This window comes from Haliotis rufescens, unplaced genomic scaffold, assembly GCF_023055435.1.
Source record: "Haliotis rufescens isolate VD_foot unplaced genomic scaffold, xgHalRufe1.0.p SCAF_10, whole genome shotgun sequence".
Classification (NCBI taxonomy): Eukaryota; Metazoa; Mollusca; class Gastropoda; order Lepetellida; family Haliotidae; genus Haliotis; species Haliotis rufescens.
This window is the reverse complement of record NW_025963780.1, coordinates 43,500,504-43,519,358: the sequence shown is the minus strand read 5'-3', so window position 1 is coordinate 43,519,358 and position 18,855 is coordinate 43,500,504. Positions and strand designations below refer to the sequence as shown.

Genomic DNA, 18,855 nt, shown 5'->3' with positions numbered 1-18,855 from the left:
GACCTCTGACCTCTGACCTCAAGTCCTATTGGCAAGATTTTCTGTGGTTTCTGGCCATTTTGTCTGGTTTATCTAGATGTTGAGTCCCTAGTTGTTGTAGTGCTGCTCTTGTGCCTCTGGTTCTTGTCGAAGTCAATGTTTGGTTTAAAGTCTATAGTGTCCGCTTGTTCTCGTTTGTTGTTGTCCATGTAATGTAGCAATTTCACAATCTGTCTCCAGATGGGGTGTTCCCTGCATATGTTACCTAATCTGATCTTATGTCAAGGAATTTGTATAGAGACTAGATACTTAATCAGCTACAGCTGCCAAACCAGATATGTTTTTAATTGAAACTGAGCCTAAAAAAAAAAATAATTCAAACCATCTTGCGACAATGTATTTTTTGTCACAGACAATTTCATTTTTTTAAGTCTGAAGTGTAAATATTTTTTTAAGCACTCTATGACAATTTATTTTTTGGATATTTTGGAATCGAACCCGGGTCTTCTGCGTGATGTGTGAATGCTTTAACTACTAGGCTAACCCACCTCCCCTCAAAAGAAGTAATAGCGGGTGTCAAATGTTTTGTTTGATTTCAACACAAATTTATCCCTGCTTGTTAATATTCAAGGATACGGATGGTGTTGATAATGAATAGAAAGTTTTATATATTTATGTTTGGGATATTTTCCAATCAATAGTTTATTGGAGGCATTTTTTTACAAAGTTATTTATGAGAAGTATTGACAACTGGGATGACTCAAGACATGTTTTGCTCGTCAAAATAAAAACTGACCCCGGACTTTTAGCAAACACATGAAGTCTGTTATATTGCCTTGAATGTCTGTCCACGGAGTCAGTGTTTGTGTTTTAATAATTCACAGTACATCGACTCATGCTTAGAGTTATGTATCCTGTCAAGGGAGTGGCTTCGACTGATCAACTAATGACAAGTTTGCTGTTGGGCCAGACAGAAGTTTCCTTGCTTGCCCTCAGTATTACAAAAAGTTATTGCTATTTTTTCAAATGTAATTTAAGTACTTTTTTCTCATTAATTTTATTGCAAGATTGGTTTTATTGAATGTAAAAGAAGGTGTAAGTACACTTTTAATTTAAATTTACTTGCTAAATTCAGAAATAGCTAAAAAATGTGTTAGTCTAAAGAGAAAAATTAGAAGTCTAAGTCCAATTTTTTTTTTCAATTGATTGTAGCATATTTACTTAACATGGCACATATAGATGGCTGCATATGCCTGTTATTTCGAACATGGATCTATGTTAGAGAGACACCACACTTGTACATAAGTTTATACCGCTGAGAGAGGCCACTTGCTAATAGTTCACAAGACACATATCCCAATTGCGTGGCTCGATGCTCATGATGTCAAACTCTGGACTCTTTGGTCCGGACTCGAATATTTACAGACCGCTGACATATAGCTGGAATATGGCTGAGTGCGGCGTTAAACAAAAAAAAAATATAGTTCACAATAGTTCAAGTTATTACAAATAACATGAGTAACATGTATGTAAAGATACAGCACAATTTATTTTACGATACAAACATCTATTTATGAATTACCGTATTCGACGTAATAAGCGCCCCGCTCTAATAAGCGCCCACGGCGATATTTGCTGATATATTGGCTAGTGAACAAACCCAATTAGCACCCCTTCCGATTGATCAATGTACACAAGACTTATTTATTCGCGTATAATACGCACTTGTGTGTTATATGCACCCTTTATGGGCAAATAAATTCTGGAAAAATATATCTATGGTATATAAACATTTCAGGCTGTCAGCATACACCACAAACTTTATCTTTTAACTGTTTTTTTTCACCAAAATAATATTCTAATAAGAGCCCCCTATTTCTAATTTTGAGAGCGCCCTGGGCGCTTATTACGTCGAATACGGTAATCAAAATTATTTAATTAATTAAGTGAAAGATAGATGAACATTTTAACAAAGTGCTTATTTCATATGTCCTTTGATGTTTTAAACTTTATGAATTACTTCATATTTGGGAACAATGTGTCTACATTAGGAATATAAACTTCCCTTAAAGTTTTACCCAAATTTGAGAGAAACAGAGCCTAGTGATGTGTTATCAATGGACAATGTTATAGAGACTCAACACGGCCCCTTTAATTGCTGTGTAGGCAGGTGACAGTTTGATACATATCTATCCAGATATTGAGGAGTTATCAGCGAGCCTGTTTGCCTTGCTGCATGCCTGCCCCAGTGCAAACTCGGGGAATTCTCTAAAGCGTTTATGACAAGATGATTCTCTCCCTAAACAATCAATAAAGGCGGGTTTCCTGGCCTGAGGCAAGACTCTCAGGAAACGTATTACGGGGCTAGGAGAAATGGAAAAATAGTGCGTGTGAGGTGGCTGGAAGGAGGTAAAAAGGTCCACAATTACCAAAGAGCAGGGACAAAACAAAAGCTTTGTTGTTGATTCTGTGTCAAAAAATGTTTTAAAAGCTTTGCTTTTTATGTAATTCAAAGCTTTAATGGACAGGGTGCACCAGCCAGCTTGGAAGACTTAACGCCAGCCGAGCTGCCCCCGCCAGTACAGACCAGCTTGAAGAAACAAATGTGGTCTTGGCAATACGTAGAACCAGTTGTTAGGAAAACAGTAGGTCTTTCCTTGAAAGCAGTTGTAAGGTAAACTTCCCATAGAGCCATAACACCCCGGTAGCGTTCTGCTGTTGATAGATACTTGAATTAACTTTCTGGATGTAGATTGGCGAAAAAGCTGTTGCCATTAGCATCTAAACATGGTTAAGGCTTAAGGCTGTCTGCAGAAATACCAATGAAATTAACACAGCTCAAATTTTACCGCTCACTGTTTATGTTTTCTTTGAGAAATCTTTATTGCAGCACTAATGAATCCATTTTCTGAGTGATATTATTTACTTTCAAGCATATTCTTAAAAGATGCTTAAGGAATCAGCATCAATCATCATAAATATCATGAAAAAATGATGTACAAACTGGAGATGTTTCTCACATCGGTATATTGGTAGCATGTGATGTTGGATGCACCATGTAGTTTCGTATGTCTAGAATAAGGTGAGTGAATATGTTTTACGCCGCTTTTAGCAATATTCCAGCGATATGACGGCGGGGGACACTAGAAATGGGCTTCACACATTGTACCCATGTCGGGAATCGAACCCTGGTCTTCGGCGTGATGAGCGAACGCTTTAACCACTAGGCTACCCGACCGCCCCTCTAGAATAAGGGAAGTAGTTGGGTTGTTCTCAGGGACCAATAAGTTTTTTTTTCTTCTTTTGGAAAAAAATGTTTTCTCACATGCAAGTATACAGTTTTGGTTTTCATCCAAAATACATTAAAAAGTCATTGATGTGATCAGGCAATAATTTAATTTTTTCATTAGCACCTTTGATTATTTACCCCACAAAATATAATGCCTTCCTAGAAGGTATAATGGCTAGACCCTTGCCATGGCTTGTTGTCTAATTGAGTCAAATAATGGATTATGCAAGGAAAATGTTGCTGTGGTATCAGGATGATTTGAAACTTGTGTTAAAGTTTCTTGTATTTTTGTTTTAAGGCAATACAAGTCTACAGAATAGGTCTTCAGCAACCCATGCTTGCCGTGAAAGGTGACTAATCTTGTCATAAGAGGTGACTAACGGGATCGGGTGGTCAGGTTCGCTGAGTTGGTCGATGCATGTCATCGTATCCAACTGCGTGGATCGATGCTCATGATGTCAGTCACTTGCTTGTGTGGCCAGACTCGATTACTTACAGACCGCCGTCATATAGCGGAATATTGCTGAGTGGGGCGTTAAACAACAAACTATTCTACAGTATATGGCTCTTTACTAAGGTCCAAACATAGAAACAGAAGTAGTCCGTCATCAAGATATCATTCCACTGTTATCACAAACTTATTACTGAGCAGCTGTCTTGTTTGGGTCGTGACACTCAAATGTCAAGTTGTTTCTCCAGTAAGTATTTTGAATTTTTATGTTATTTTATTTTTTTGAGAAAATTGCTTGTGTAAATTAAACAAGGATCGGTATCACACAGAAGTAGGCCTTTTTTGCCTATCTTTTCAATCTGCTCTATCAAAACAAAGCAACAAAAATATCTTAATACGTAATACCTCCATTCTGAGGGCTCTCCTGGAGATCACAAGTTAATCTTTACTTTCTCCAAAACAACAATCAATGGAACCTAACCCACTACAGGAGATAAACTCAAAGTTGCACAGATTTTGAAATATTCGTTCAGCTGTGCAAGGTTTTGTTTTGGCCCCATTTCACAACAAGCCATTAGCAGAAGGGGACATGGAGGCGGAAATCTAAATACACCACTTGATTTCTACACGGAGTTTACAGTACCGACTCACTGGGAAAGCATGCTGGCATTTAGAAGGGCAGAGCAAGTGCTTTTCAAAGTTTATGATATTAATTGTTAACTCCCATGCTGTTCTTGGTGAAGAATTTGTAGCTTAACAAATTCTGACTCGCTATTCAAATATCATGTTTCCTAACTTAAAGGCTTTTGTCACGTTTAATAGGCTTTTATGATTTAAATGTTTGCAGCAAACAGACTTAATATGGTGAAGAGAATTTGTTCAAACGTCACAAAAATTATGGGAAAAGCATTTGTGTGGGTATTTGAGAAAATGCAATCATTGTATAAAGCATTTTATTACTGTGAACTTTTCGTTTAAAGATTAATGCATGATTATGTATTTGAAGTTACTTTTTGTCACATTTATTGTCTTCAACTTCCTACTTTTGTGGACTAATGCTTGTTGAAGAGCAGAGTGGCCTCTGAGTATTAAATGTCATTTTTCTCTTTCTTGGGCGGCTATAGCTAGTGCTTTGCAGATTAGAAACATACCAACTGGTGGGTGAAATTGATGTATGCTTCAGTTGGATAGTTTTAAGGGCCTGTGGTGTAGTGTTTAAAGCGTTTTCTCATCAGAGTGAGGGGCGCTGGGGTAGCCTGGTGGTTAAAGCGTTCACTCATCACGCAGAAGGCCCGTGTTCAAATCTCCACATGGGTAATGTGTGAAGCCGATTTCTGGTGTCCCCCCCCGTGATATTGCTAGAAAATTGCTAAAAGCGGCGTAAAACCATACTCACTCACTCAGTATTGATAAGGAAAACTATTTCAGCAAAAGTAAGTCTTTTGCCAAATATTGATAAAATGTGTCAAAACAATCCTACATGTATCAAACTCAACTCATTGGTCAAGTTGGACATTTGTTGTCAGGAAATCGTCATTTATGTACTGCACTACTGGGAGAGGTGGATATGGTTGGGACTTGTTCTAGCTGGGAATAATGCCTTTTTTTTATAGTGCTAGCCCACTGAGATACATTGCCACAGTTTTCCTGAATATCCCTCTCAGACATAGTATACTGACCCTGAGTCGACCAGTCCTTGATTTATCCCTTTAATGCCAAGTGCCAGGCAGGGTAACAACAAGTACCATCTTTAAACATCTTTTGGTATGATTCAACCGGGATGGAACCACCAACCTTCCAGTCTCTGGGCAGTACCAGCCAGTGCTACGCCACTATATAAATGATGGAGCAACATAGACCAGTGTTCCCCCTAGCTTTTGAGTGAGTGATTGAGTATGGTTTTCCGCCGCTTTTAGCAATATTCCAGCAATATCACGGCGGGGGACACCAGAAATGGGCTTCACACAATGTACCCATGTCGGGAATCGAACCCGGGTCTTCGGCGTGACGAGCGAATGCTTTAACCACTAGGCTACCCGACCGCCCCCTAGCTTTTGAAACTGCCAGTCCTGGTGTACTGGCAACTCTAAAAATGACCAGTCCCACCTAATTTTTGTCAGTCCCAACCTTCAACAGATAAAAATCGTATGGAAAATTACCTGGTTTTAATTCCTGCATCATGTTCAATGCAATGACGTCATCTCTGAAGTAACTTAGATCTACACGTCATTCACACAAAGTTTAGTCACAATTCTCTCTCTCTTTCTTGAATATTTCCAGACTAAGTCGCTACAAATATATCTTTAACCTTGAAGCAAAGCGAAATGTTATTTCGCTTGCACTAAAAATAGACAAGGGGAAATCCTGATGGTGACAGACAAGCTGACTTCATTCGAAAAAAATACTTATATGAATATCGCCAATGTTATGTTCAACAACAAAGGTTTTTAAGGTGCTATATTTGCCAGTCCACAGGGACTGGCAGTGACATGAATTACCGGTCCAAGCCTTATTTTACCCTTAAAAAACTGGTAATTACTGGAACACTGATAAACTGTGTCTGGTAGATCAGTATCACACATTACCCACTCTGTTCATGGGACGAGGTGCCAAGGTCCTACTATTGCTACACTGACTATCCAATATCTTCTGAAGCACCCTGATACTGGATGCTTACTTACATACTCTGACAACAAAACTAAAACCTTGGCCTTATCATTGTGTGTAGTTTTCAAACATGTCTTTCATTGTCAGTGCATACATTTCAGTGTGATATGTTTGAAAGCAGATCATGTGACTCTCTGAATGACTTTACCATCAGAAAGCAAACACATGATAATTAGTCGTCCAGAAACTATCACCAGAAGCATATACATAATAACTAGTTGTCCTGAAACTATCATCACTCCAGGATTTCATCACCAGTCAGATCCTATCAGGTAAAACATGCAGATATTTAATGTAAGATGTCTACTCCTTTCCTGGTGTATTTCTAGCAGTGGGGAAACTATTCCGACCAGATGTGTCGGATTTGGTCTGATGTTCGTACATATTGCTGTTGACTGCACTATTTAGGCCTCAGCTTAAAATAAAGCTGTTTGCACCATTCTGAAATATGGCATGCCTTGTTTATGGAGGGTACTACTAGCAATGCTAATTCCATCTCCAGATGTTGAACCATGCTTGTAGGAAGTGCGGGTCCAGTGGTGCTGGGTTCATAGGGGGCAGGGATGGGGAGAGAGGAGGGTGGGGCTTTCTAGAGAGCAGGGTGGGGCAGGGATGGGGAGAGAGGAGGGTGGGGCTTTCTAGAGAGCAGGATGGGGCAGGGATGGGGAGAGAGGAGGGTGGGGCATTCCAGAGAGCAGGGTGGGGCAGGGTAGGGGAGAGAGGAGGGTGGGGCTTTCCAGAGAGCAGGGTGGGACAGGGGTGTTCCAGAGAGCAGGGTGGGGCAGCGTAGAGGAGAGAGGAAGTGGGGTGTTCCAGAGAGAAGGGTGGGGACAGGGGTGTTCTAGAGAGCAGGGTGGGGACAGGAGTGTTCTAGAGCGCAGGGAGGGGACAGGAATGTTCTAGAGAGCAGGGTGGGGACAGGAGTGTTCTAGAGAGCAGGGAGGGGACAGGGGTGTTCTAGAGAGTAGGGTGGGGACAGGAGTGTTATAGAGAGCAGGGTGGGGACAGGGGTGTTATAGAGAGCAGGGTGGGGACAGGGGTGTTCTAGAGAGTAGGGTGGGGACAGGAGTGTTATAGAGAGCAATGTGGGGACGGGCGTTCTAGAGAGCAAGGTGGGACAGGGGTGTTCTAGAGAGCAGGGTGGGACAGGGGTGTTCTTGAGAGCAATGTGGGGATGGGCGTTCTAGAGAGCAGGGTGGAGACGGGCGTTCTAGAGAGCAGGGTGGGGACAGTGGCGTTCTAGAGAGCAGGGTGGGACAGGGGTGTTCTAGAGAGCAGGGTGGGACAGGGGCGTTCTAGAGAGCAGGGTGGGACAGGGGTGTTCTAGAGAGCAGGGTGTGAGAGTTTGGGGATTGTCATGAGAAAGAGAGAGCTAATGAAGATGAGGGCTTGTACTACTGTAGGAGAACACCGAAGAAGGGCCACCAGAAGAGTAGGATGGTTTGATGGAGGCAAGAAGGGCCACAAGAAGAGTAGGATGGTTTGGATGGAGGCAAGAAGGGCCACCAGAAGAGTAGGATGGTTTGGATGGAGACAAGAAGGGCCACAAGAAGAGTAGGATGGTTTGGATGGAGGCAAGAAGGGCCACCAGAAGAGTAGGATGGTTTGGATGGAGGCAAGAAGGGCCACCAGAAGAGTAGGATGGTTTGATGGAGGCAAGAAGGGCCACAAGAAGAGTAGGATGGTTTGATGGAGGCAAGAAGGGCCACCAGAAGAGTAGGATGGTTTGATGGAGGCAAGAAGGGCCACAAGAAGAGTAGGATGGTTTGGATGGAGGCAAGAAGGGCCACCAGAAGAGTAGGATGGTTTGGATGGAGGCAAGAAGGGCCACAAGAAGAGTAGGATGGTTTGGATGGAGGCAAGAAGGGCCACCAGAAGAGTAGGATGGTTTGGATGGAGGCAAGAAGGGCCACCAGAAGAGTAGGATGGTTTGGATGGAGGCAAGAAGGGCCACAAGAAGAGTAGGATGGTTTGGATGGAGGCAAGAAGGGCCACCAGAAGAGTAGGATGGTTTGGATGGAGGCAAGAAGGGCCACAAGAAGAGTAGGATGGTTTGGATGGAGGCAAGAATCACTGAGGGTGTATTCAATAGTTCATGTTTTTACACCCACTGGAGGATGTAGGAGTGTACACTGAGCCATTTATATAACAAATTTATGACAAATAATGATCTGGCACCTGCTATGCATAGATAGGACTTAAAGGTCTGGTCATTTTTCACTATAAACAATGTCTGATTTATTGTGAAGGAATGTTTGATATTTCAGTACCCCCAAAATGCAGGTATGACAGACAGCAGGCTATAAAGTTTGCAGATAATGCTAGAATCTGAAGATAAGAACACATTTTATGAGGGAAATATAATCATATATGTTAAATCATCAGTGATAGAGTTTTAATATATTGGTCTTATCATGTGGCATGTTTGTATGGAGTTGTATTGTCAAGCAGTTATCTCCCTTGAGCCAACAAATCAACATTTGTAACCAGCATGGCTGTAAGTCATCACCATCTGGAAAGAAGCACAAATTCAATGATTTGCAGGGAATTGTGGGGGAATTATTTTGGTGTGGTAGGAATCATGGACATTTTTAGGCAGCGACAATGTATAAGAATGAAGAATTCTTTTACTGTTTGATCATGATATTACAGCATTTTCTCTGTCAGTGTGTCCAAGCTTGTTTTTGGCAGAGTTCTGTCCCTTGGGCATTGCAGAAACCTATGATAATGAGTTGGAATTCAAGTTTCATCTAGATTGTGTTTCTTGGTCATGATGCAAGTGGTAATCGTCTAACACCTGTGCCTGATTCCCCAAAGCGATCTTAGCATTACAACTATTGAAAGCCGATGTCAAAGTATTGGCTTCACACATTGTACCCATGTCGGGAATCGAACCCATGCCTTCGACGTGATGAGCAAACGCTTTAACAACTGGGCTACCCCACCACCCCTCTTGAGCATGAACCACTCTACTACACACCTACATGTTCCATTGGACCTGTGAAGATCCGGGGTAGAATAGGTCTTCAGCAACCCATGCTTGCCGTGAAAGGCGACTATGCTTGTTGTAAAAGGCGACTAACGGGATCGGGTGGTCAGGCTCGCTGACTTGGTTGATGCATGTCATCGATCCCAATTGCGTGGATCGATGCTCATGATATCAATCACTGGATTGTCTGGTCCAGACTCGATTATTTACAGACTGCCGTCATATAGCTGGAATATTGCTGAGTGCGGCGTTAAACAACAAACCAACCAACCAACCAACATGTTCCATTGATCGGTCATTTAGGCATGTTTTGTCTTTGGCAGGCCCACTCCATGAAGGACATCGACTCCACCCACTGCGATCGGAACACGGAGAAGTCACTCTATAAATGTCTACACCGACACAGCGGTAAGCAGACAAACAGCCACTGACATCGGCCGACCCCAGTATATTAAATACTTGTTTAAGTCAGTTGTTTTTGTATAATACTTATGTCGAGTTTACAAGAAGAGAAGAATTTCGATAAGCATTCATCTTCTATTCATTATGATACTTACTGAGTTATCTCCCTTAATCACTCCAGAGTCTTGGTTTGAATCCCAGATTATGATTACTGGTTTGTTTGCACCATACAAGTGTGTTTCACTTTGTCGACTGCATTAACTGGTGTTCAGCAACCCATGCTTGCCGTAAAAGACAGCTACGCTTGTTGTGAAAGGCGACTAACAGGATCTGGTGGTCAGGCTCGCTGACTTGGTTGATGCATGTCATTGTATCCCAGTTGCGTAGATTGATGGTCATGATGTCAGTCTGGTCTAGATTTGATTATTAACAGACCGCCGTGATATAGCTGGAATATTGCTGAGTGCTGCGTTAAACAACAGACAAACAAAACAAATATTATAGCTGGCTCATACAATATTGATAAAGTAGACCAATGAGATTCCTGGCCTGTCTGTGTTCAGTGGGAAACAAGTGTTGTCATCAGTCAGTGCGGGACAGCTGCAGCATCGTCTGTCACAGCTTCTTCCTGTTGGGGTCAACGACGGCCAGAGCAAACCGTGACGTGGTGTACCGACATTGCAAGGGGGGAAGTCTGCCAGTGGCCAAGTGTGTCCAGAACCAGACCCGCTCGGCCAGAGCCAGCATCCCTCAAGACAGTGAGTATACCCTCGTTTCAGACATACCCTATTTCTTCATACTTATTTTCAGACATACCCTGTGTTCATCATACCTTTTTTTCAGACATACCCTGTGTTCAGACATACCCAGTGTTCAGACATACCCTGTGTTCAGACATACCCTGTGTTCAGACATACCCTGTGTTCAGACGCATCCCCTGTTGAGATATACCCCGTGTTCAGACATACCCTGTGTTCAGACACATCCCCTGTTGAGATATACCATGTGTTCAGACATACCCTATTTTCAGACACATCCCATGTTCAGACATACCCTGTGTTCAGACATACCCTATTTTCAGACATACCCTGTGTTCAGACACATCCCCTGTTGAGATATACCCTGTGTTCAGACATACCCTATTTTAAGACACATACCATGTTCAGACATTCACTGTGTTCAGACACATCTCATGTTCAGACACATCCCATTTTAAGACATTCCCTGTGTTCAGACATACCCTGTGTTCAGACATTCACTGTGTTCAGACACATCCCATGTTAAGACATTCCCTGTGTTCAGACACATCCAGTGTTAAGATTTACCCTGTGTTTAGACATTCACTGTGTTAAGACATTTCCTGTGTTCAGACACACCCTGTGTTCAGACACATCCAACATCCAATGTCAGACATACCCTATGTTCAGACATACTCTGTGTTCAGACACATCCCATGTTCAGACACATCCCGTGTTCAGACATACCCTATTTCAGACATACCCTATTTTCAGACATTCACACCATTCAGACATTCACTGTGTTCAGACACATCCCATGTTCATACATACCCTGTGTTCAGACATACCCTGTCTTCAGACATTCACTGTGTTCAGACATATCCTGTTCTGACACATCCCATGTTCAGACATTCCCTGTGTTCAGACATACCCTGTGTTCAGACATTCCCTGCATTCAGACATTCACTGTGTTCAGACATATCCCATGTTCAGACATTCCCTGTGTTCAGACATACCCTGTGTTCAGACATTCACTGTGTTCAGACACATCCCATGTTAAGACATTCCCTCTGTTCAGACACACCCTGTGTTCAGACACATCCAACATCCAATGTCAGACATACCCTATGTTCAGACATACTCTCTGTTCAGACACATCCCATGTTCAGACATACCCTATTTTCAGACATTCACACCATTCAGACATTCACTGTGTTCAGACACATCCCATGTTCATACATACCCTGTGTTCAGACATACCCTGTCTTCAGACATTCACTGTGTTCAGACATATCCTGTTCTGACACATCCCATGTTCAGACATTCCCTGTGTTCAGACATACCCTGTGTTCAGACATTCCCTGCATTCAGACATTCACTGTGTTCAGACATATCCTGTTCCGACACATCCCATGTTCAGACATTACCCTATTTCAGACATACCCTGTGTTCTGACATTTACTGTGTTCAGACACATCCCGTATGTAGACACACCCTATTTCAGAAATACCCTACCCTACCCTACCGTGTGTTCAGAATTTCCCTGTGTTCAGACATTCCCTGTGTTCAGACATTCCCTGTGTTCAGACATACCCTATTTTCAGACATACCTTGCTGTCAGAAAGCCAAAACGCAGAAGTGCCAAGAGGAGTGTGAGAGAGTGTTGAAGACGTCCTTGACGGATGACGAGATGGTAGAGGCCCTCATCAAAACCTGTGACTCCCCAGACATGCGGGTAAGAAGACCTTGTCATATACTGACATCCACAACCCTCTCTTACATCATCAATATGCATTGGGGAATATAGCTGTGGCTCGTGGCCATATTGAAAACACATACAAGTCATGCATGCATGTACAGGTACCATGATGTCATCATGTATCGTATGACGTCAGTTGTGTGTCACGTCACAACTGACCCTGTCCACGCTTTTAGTTGCCATACTTAAAGTATGGTGGCAGTCACACTGTGTTATTGATAAAGAAGGGCGGTCGGGTAGCCCAGTGGTTAAAGTGTTTGTTCGTCAAGCCGAAGGCCCGGGTTTCGATTACCCAAATGGGTACAAAGTGTGAACCCCATTTCTGGTGTGCCCCGCTGTGATATTGCTGGAATATTGCTAAAAGCAGCATCAAACCATACTCACTCACTCAGTATTGATAAGGAAAACTATTTCAGCAAAAATATGTCTTTTGCCAAATATTCATAAAATGTGTCAAAACAATCCTACATGTATCGAACTCGATTTGGGTGTAGGATTTGGGGGCCACTTGCACAAATGCATCTAAGGTAGGGAAGGGTAGTTACAATTTCTTTGTGCAAGTGGCCTTGTGTCTCAATAGGAATGGTAGCACTATTGCAGTTACTTTGTGGTAAAATGATCTAATAGTTGTTAAAGTTGTAAGATTAAGGATCACTGCTCCGTGAGTGTAGTGGATAGAGCGTCTGTTGGGAGTGTAGAAGGTTGGTGGTTGGATCCCAAGGCCGCGTCAGACAAAAAGATGTTTAAAGATGGTACTTGTTGTTACCCTGCGTGTTGTTCGGCATTAAAGAAATAAAACAAGGACTGGTCGGCTCGGAATGGAATGTTTCCAAGTGGGATATCCAAGCTAATGTATGGCATGGTATCCCAGAGGGCTTGCACTATAAAACCGGCAAAAGACTGGACAAGTACAAATGAGTGAGTGAGTTAAAGTTTAACGTGACATCGGCAATATCGTGGACAAGTACAAGCACCCTCACACTTGCATGCACCTATCTATGTATGTGGAATATCTTGAACTTGACATTACACCCAGTTTCACATCCTCGCAAGAGATCATGTCATTGCAGCTATCATGTTGTAACTAACAGTCATGGTACTACTATATTCATGAGAGTTGGGGTAAAGACTGTCACTGTTTCACTGTAACCATCCTCCTGCAGCTTTGAAGCTGAGTTTTGAGTTGGTCACTTGGCAGTGCAAAAACTATAGGGGTTGTATGATTAGCTGATTCCAACCAAATCTGTTCCCATTTCCTTCAAATGGAGAAAATTTGAGTTTGAAAAATCAGGTGACATTGTGAATTTAGCATTTCCCCTATGAGGAGAGAGTGATTGTCTGCTGATAAATGCATCTTTGAACATGAATGATGTTCCCGAGCTAAAACAATCACTCAGTCTGACAAGTTTCGTTTGACAAAAAAGGGTCCGCATGGCCGAGGTGCTGTTGTATTGATCTGGTAAAAGAATGCTCAGAATTTCAAAGGACTTAATTGGCACTTCTAAAGATAGGATTTTATTTTGACCAATTGCTGCCCAGATGTGTGGAAGCTAGAATTATCGCTGGTAGTCAAGGCCTGTGTAACGGAACAGGATGTGTCAGTAACTGCCACCACAGCATCAGCATCATGAGGGGGATAGGGGGGGGGGGGGGGGGTCTCACAATATTCTAATGCTTTTGTCCAAGTAAAGAGTTTCTGAGCTGCTCCTTATAGCGAAGGCGCGATGTCATCACAGTCATAGGTCCGCCCCAGCAATACGCGACTCAGACACAGCATACTGACTCCGAGCCGACCAGTCCTTGTTTTAGCCCCTTAATGCCGAGCGCCAGACAGGGTAACAACAAGTACCATCTTTTACCATCTTTTGGTATGACGCGACCTGGTATCAAACCCTGGACCTTCCGCTCTCCATGCGGAAGCTCTTCCACAAGACTACAGAGACAGTCTCATATTACTGTTGTTGATCTGTCATGGTATATAGTAATATGGAAGAATCAGGTGATCTTTAACCTTTGAGTAGAGACAACCCCCATCCCAAGAACATACACTTGTTGTGATAAGCAACCGAGGTGGATGGCAGGTCAGACTTGGTGACTTCGCTGATTGTGTGTCACGTTCTGGATGAGATATTGCTCATTATATCAACCACTAGTTTGTTTATTTATTAGGGGGCTGGTGTGATATTTCTGACTGGGAATCAAAAGCTTTCACTCACTCCAGGAAATCCTATGCTCCCCGATCTGGTGCCTAATGCCAGGCCTCGCTTGTAATAAGGGCCAATAATTCTGTTTTTCACTGGAATACAAATTGTTGAGTGAATTTCCCGTTTTTTATTGCCATCCACATATTGATTTACCGCATATCTGCAGTTTATAACCAATAATTGTACGTATAATTATTTGAAAAATGTCTATTGACAATGACAAGGAAGTAGTACATTTTTTACTTTTATCTTCCACGTTGATGTTGTCAAATCAGCTGTTTCAACCAATGAGGTGGTTATTGTGATTTGATACCTCTGACTGACCAATCAGAATCAAGTATTTTCCAAGTACATGGTAGATTTGATTTCATAAGCTCTACACTATCTTCTGTATTTATTCCACTGTGATCCTCAGGCAGTTATTCTGCAACTGTATCATATTAATTGTCGTGTACATGACAGAGCCTATGAAGCAATAAGTTCGGATATTGGAGAAACAATTGGATACGTTATCACACATGCCCTAATCAGTCGCTGTGGTATTTGATACCTGTATCTTATTACATGCAGTAAGCTTATGTCTTCGTCATCACTGTGAGGAACTGTGGGTAAAATGCCACACTCCAGCCTTGAAGCAAGGAAAGTGAAACATTCCTGACTCCGGTTCGCACAGTGAATGTGATAACTACAGTAATAGTTTTTCAATGCTTTAATATTGCCTAGAAAATTATCTGCCACGGCTTCATATTTCAAAGATGACTTCATCGACCAGAGTTTTAATTTCAGTTCTTTCCTTGCCGGGAGAATCCAACTCGAGAGTCAAATAAATTGAAACTCACATTCTGTTGGAAATATCTAGGTAGAGAGGAGCTTGAAGCCATTTGTTCTAGAATATTCATGTGAGATTTATGACTTGACAATAATATTCATATCTGGACAGGTCTGTAAGATAATATCTACCAGGTAAAACTTGTTAAGAAGAAATATTCCCCCTAGTCTGGAGGCTGACGGAATCATTGCCAGAATGTAACTGAGACATTGTCTTTGTTTAATTATGGTAGGGTCGGAATTGAAATGCATTAAAAAAAACAAATTTGTTTTTCTTATACTCAGTGTTTGTCGGTAGTACTGCTTGAACTAGACAAACATGTTCACCATGGTTACCTTTTCTGTCATTTTTATTCTGTCCCGATTTGTAGCATAAGTGAAGCATTAAGAATTGTTCAGAATTGCTACAAGTCTGGGAGGACTAGTTCCATCATTGCATTCTTACTGGTCCTCAGCACAATTTTCTAGACACAAGCAAGGGGAGTAGTGTGAATTTCAAAATTTGCAGATTGGGTTTGGAATATCTTTGAACAAACAGGCTAGAAACTCAATGCCCCTGCACCAAGTGGCTTTAACTGTAACTTGTGATGTACAGGGACTTGTGTGAAAGGAAATATTCGATGTTTGGATTTGTGACAGTTACCGTAAACTAACTCTTTTATTCTGTCTATATGTTGCTGGTTTATGTGTATAGGGACTCCCATACGTGGGTATATATGAATATCAACATGCCCGTGTTGTTTCAATTGGTCCGTTGCATATGCTTCTCATACAAGGTGACTGTGGGAGTGGTCAGACTCGGTGACCTGTAAGATCTCATAAGAAGAATCATTGGATTGTTTGGTCAAATCTTGATCTTGGTCCAGTCTCAATTATTTACAATCACTGGTTTGTCTGGTCCAAACTCAAATATTTTCAGACAGCATTCGTATAGCTGGAATATTGCTGAGTGTGGCGTTAAACCACAAAACAAACAAACAAATGTATATGGAACATGTAGGAATGTAGAAAGTGATATGCAATATTGGCCATATCTACCACATGTGATGCAAGCTCTGAAGCATCGCTACACAATCATGTACATACATGTATCTGTATATGTGTATATGTATCTCTGTACATGTGTGTCTAACCCAGCTCATAGCTGCCGTCATCTACATTCTTGCATGTCATATTCCTATTTTTAGTAGGAGTTATAAAGGGCTATTTATCTTAATGCAGATATATATGCGTTATCCTCCATCTCACATAGGGTATATTGTTTATTTATTCCCTGGGGGAAAAAATCTGGTTGGTATGGTTACAGTTCCAATATGTGCTTGGCACCACTCCAAAGATATTTCTGGTAATCATACAAGAATTGACAATATTCAAAACTCCTCTCTCCATCGTGTGTGAAGACTAATGATAGTGTTGGGTGTTTAATGGAGGAAGAGATGTGGTGGTGTTGGACTGGCTGATCGACAGCATGATCTACTGATGGGGCCACGAATCAGTTTCACTGACGGCATGGAGTGCTGCCTGGTGGGAGAGTGATAAGAATGGAGCATTTGTGATAATAACAGCCATTCTCTGGCATTTTTCTTTGCATGGGTTCTGTGTCCTCAATGAAGGAGGTGGAATAGGGATACAACTCGGGTGATCTTGGTACTCAAAATTATCGCCTGAAGCCAGAACCCTTCCCTCCGACTTGATTAATTCAAGCACACACCTTCCTTTGAGGTTTATTAAGCTAACAGAAAATCTGTCAGTGAGAGTTAATTAATTTGAATGTCACACCTCGAATACAAGCATTTGTTAACAAATTTTATGAATTTTCAAACTTCAAATGGGGTGGGTGTGACGGATGTATTTCCTTGTGCTAACAACACTTGTCCCATACGACTAGCTGTAAATGTTTATCTCAATTACATTAATGTCCAATGACCAAACTATTCTCATAATCGTCATGGTACAGTCCCAGATGGCTTCTGGGAGGTTATTTCTGAAGATAGGTGTGATGGTCTTAAGACATGGTTAGGGGTGGTCAGGTAGCCTAGTGGTTAAAGCGTTCGCTTGTCACGCTGAAGACCCGGGTTGGATTCCCGACATGGGTACAATGTGTGAAGCCCATTTCTGGTGTCCCCCGCCGTGATATTGCTGGAATATTGCTAAAAGTGGTGTATAACCATACTCACTCACTCACTAAGACATGGTTAGCTTGAGGTATTGTGAAACTCTTCTTTTGAGATGGTCCCTGAAGACCAATGTGAGATGGCCCCTATCAAATATCCAGCACTGAGAAGTTTAAGACAGATTTTACTTGAAAGAGTCGTATATCCAGGTTGATGATAAAATTTTTCTTTTAGACCATCTTACTGATGATTGGTGGTATTGGTACCAAGAGGTGAAGTTTAATCACACTTTTTCCACTTTTTGATGTAATTTTGATTGCTGATTCCTGATCTAGTGAATTGCAAATGTTGATGCGTAATTCAATCTACCATTGGAAGCGATTACGATGCACAGAGAGGGCGCCACCTACTGGACTTTTTAAATTGCTCTTTTGAAGTGACGCATGTCTGAGTATGAGGATGGGCGAGGGATTGATAACCCCTGTATCACATGGAGGCTGTCATGTATTGATCACCAGCTCTCTTTATTACACCATTTCTCCATATTGTTCCCTAGCCTTCGCCAGCCTAAGCGTTTTGGTGTTTCAAGCTGTTCTGGGAATGAGATACGAGCTGGTCTGATTGATGGGTCCTATGTTAATCCGTGCGTAGTCTTTGATCTGGCTCGATTTGATGGGTTATGAATCTCAGAGGCCAGGATAGGCAACATTGTTCTACAAGGACAATGGCTCAGGTTACAAGGCCAAGACAATCAATTAGGCTGCTGGGTTTGAAGCTGCCTGGTCAGTGAGGTGTTGCTCTCGTTTGATCGTCCTTAGTTTTAGCTGCAATTTGTCTCAGCTGCTCGAGCCAATAAAATCTTTATCAAAGAATTATTTTTGACAGATAAAGATTTGTTTAAGGTGTGCTATGGTGAAGTTCTGTTTGTTGGTTGGTTGTTTGTTTGTTGTTTAACGCTGCACTCAGCAATATTCCAGCTATATGACGGCGGTCTGTAAAAAATCGAGTCTAGGCCAGACAATGCAGTGGTTGAGCTCATGAGCATGGATCCACGCAATTAGGATGCTAACATGCATCAACAAAGTCAGCGAGCCTGACCACCCGATCCTGTTAGTCGATACTTACGACAAGCATAGTCGCCTTTAATGAGAAGCGTGGGTTTGCCAAAGACCAATTCTACCCCGGATCTTCACTGGTGAAGGGTACCTATGGTTAAGTAGTTGATAGAACAGGTGGTGATAAGTGGCTTTGGGCAGGTGGGGAAGAGGAAGGGGTGTGCCTTATATAGTGTCCCCTATTGTCCTATAGTTGTCCTTAAAATTTTATAACCCATGCTTGTCGTAAAAGGCGACTAAGGGGATTGGGTGGTCAGGCTCGCTGACTTGCTTGATACATGTCATCAATCCCAATTGCGTGAATCGATGCTCATGATATCA

At 42.0% G+C, this 18,855-nt stretch overlaps 1 protein-coding gene across 2 annotated transcripts in view; it reads left to right on the top strand.

Moving 5' to 3' along the window:
- LOC124117874 (reversion-inducing cysteine-rich protein with Kazal motifs-like) overlaps window positions 1–18,855 on the top strand; it is a 105,703-nt gene that overhangs the window by 64,283 nt on the left and 22,565 nt on the right. For both annotated transcript variants that reach the window (XR_007219668.1, XM_046479908.2), the window contains exons 6-8: window positions 9,699–9,783; window positions 10,341–10,535; window positions 12,119–12,249. Coding sequence is in view for 1 of the 2 variants with exons in the window: in XM_046479908.2 (XP_046335864.1) it covers window positions 9,699–9,783; window positions 10,341–10,535; window positions 12,119–12,249 (411 nt within the window). In the remaining variant the exon portion in view is untranslated. The remainder of the gene's footprint in view (window positions 1–9,698; window positions 9,784–10,340; window positions 10,536–12,118; window positions 12,250–18,855) is intronic.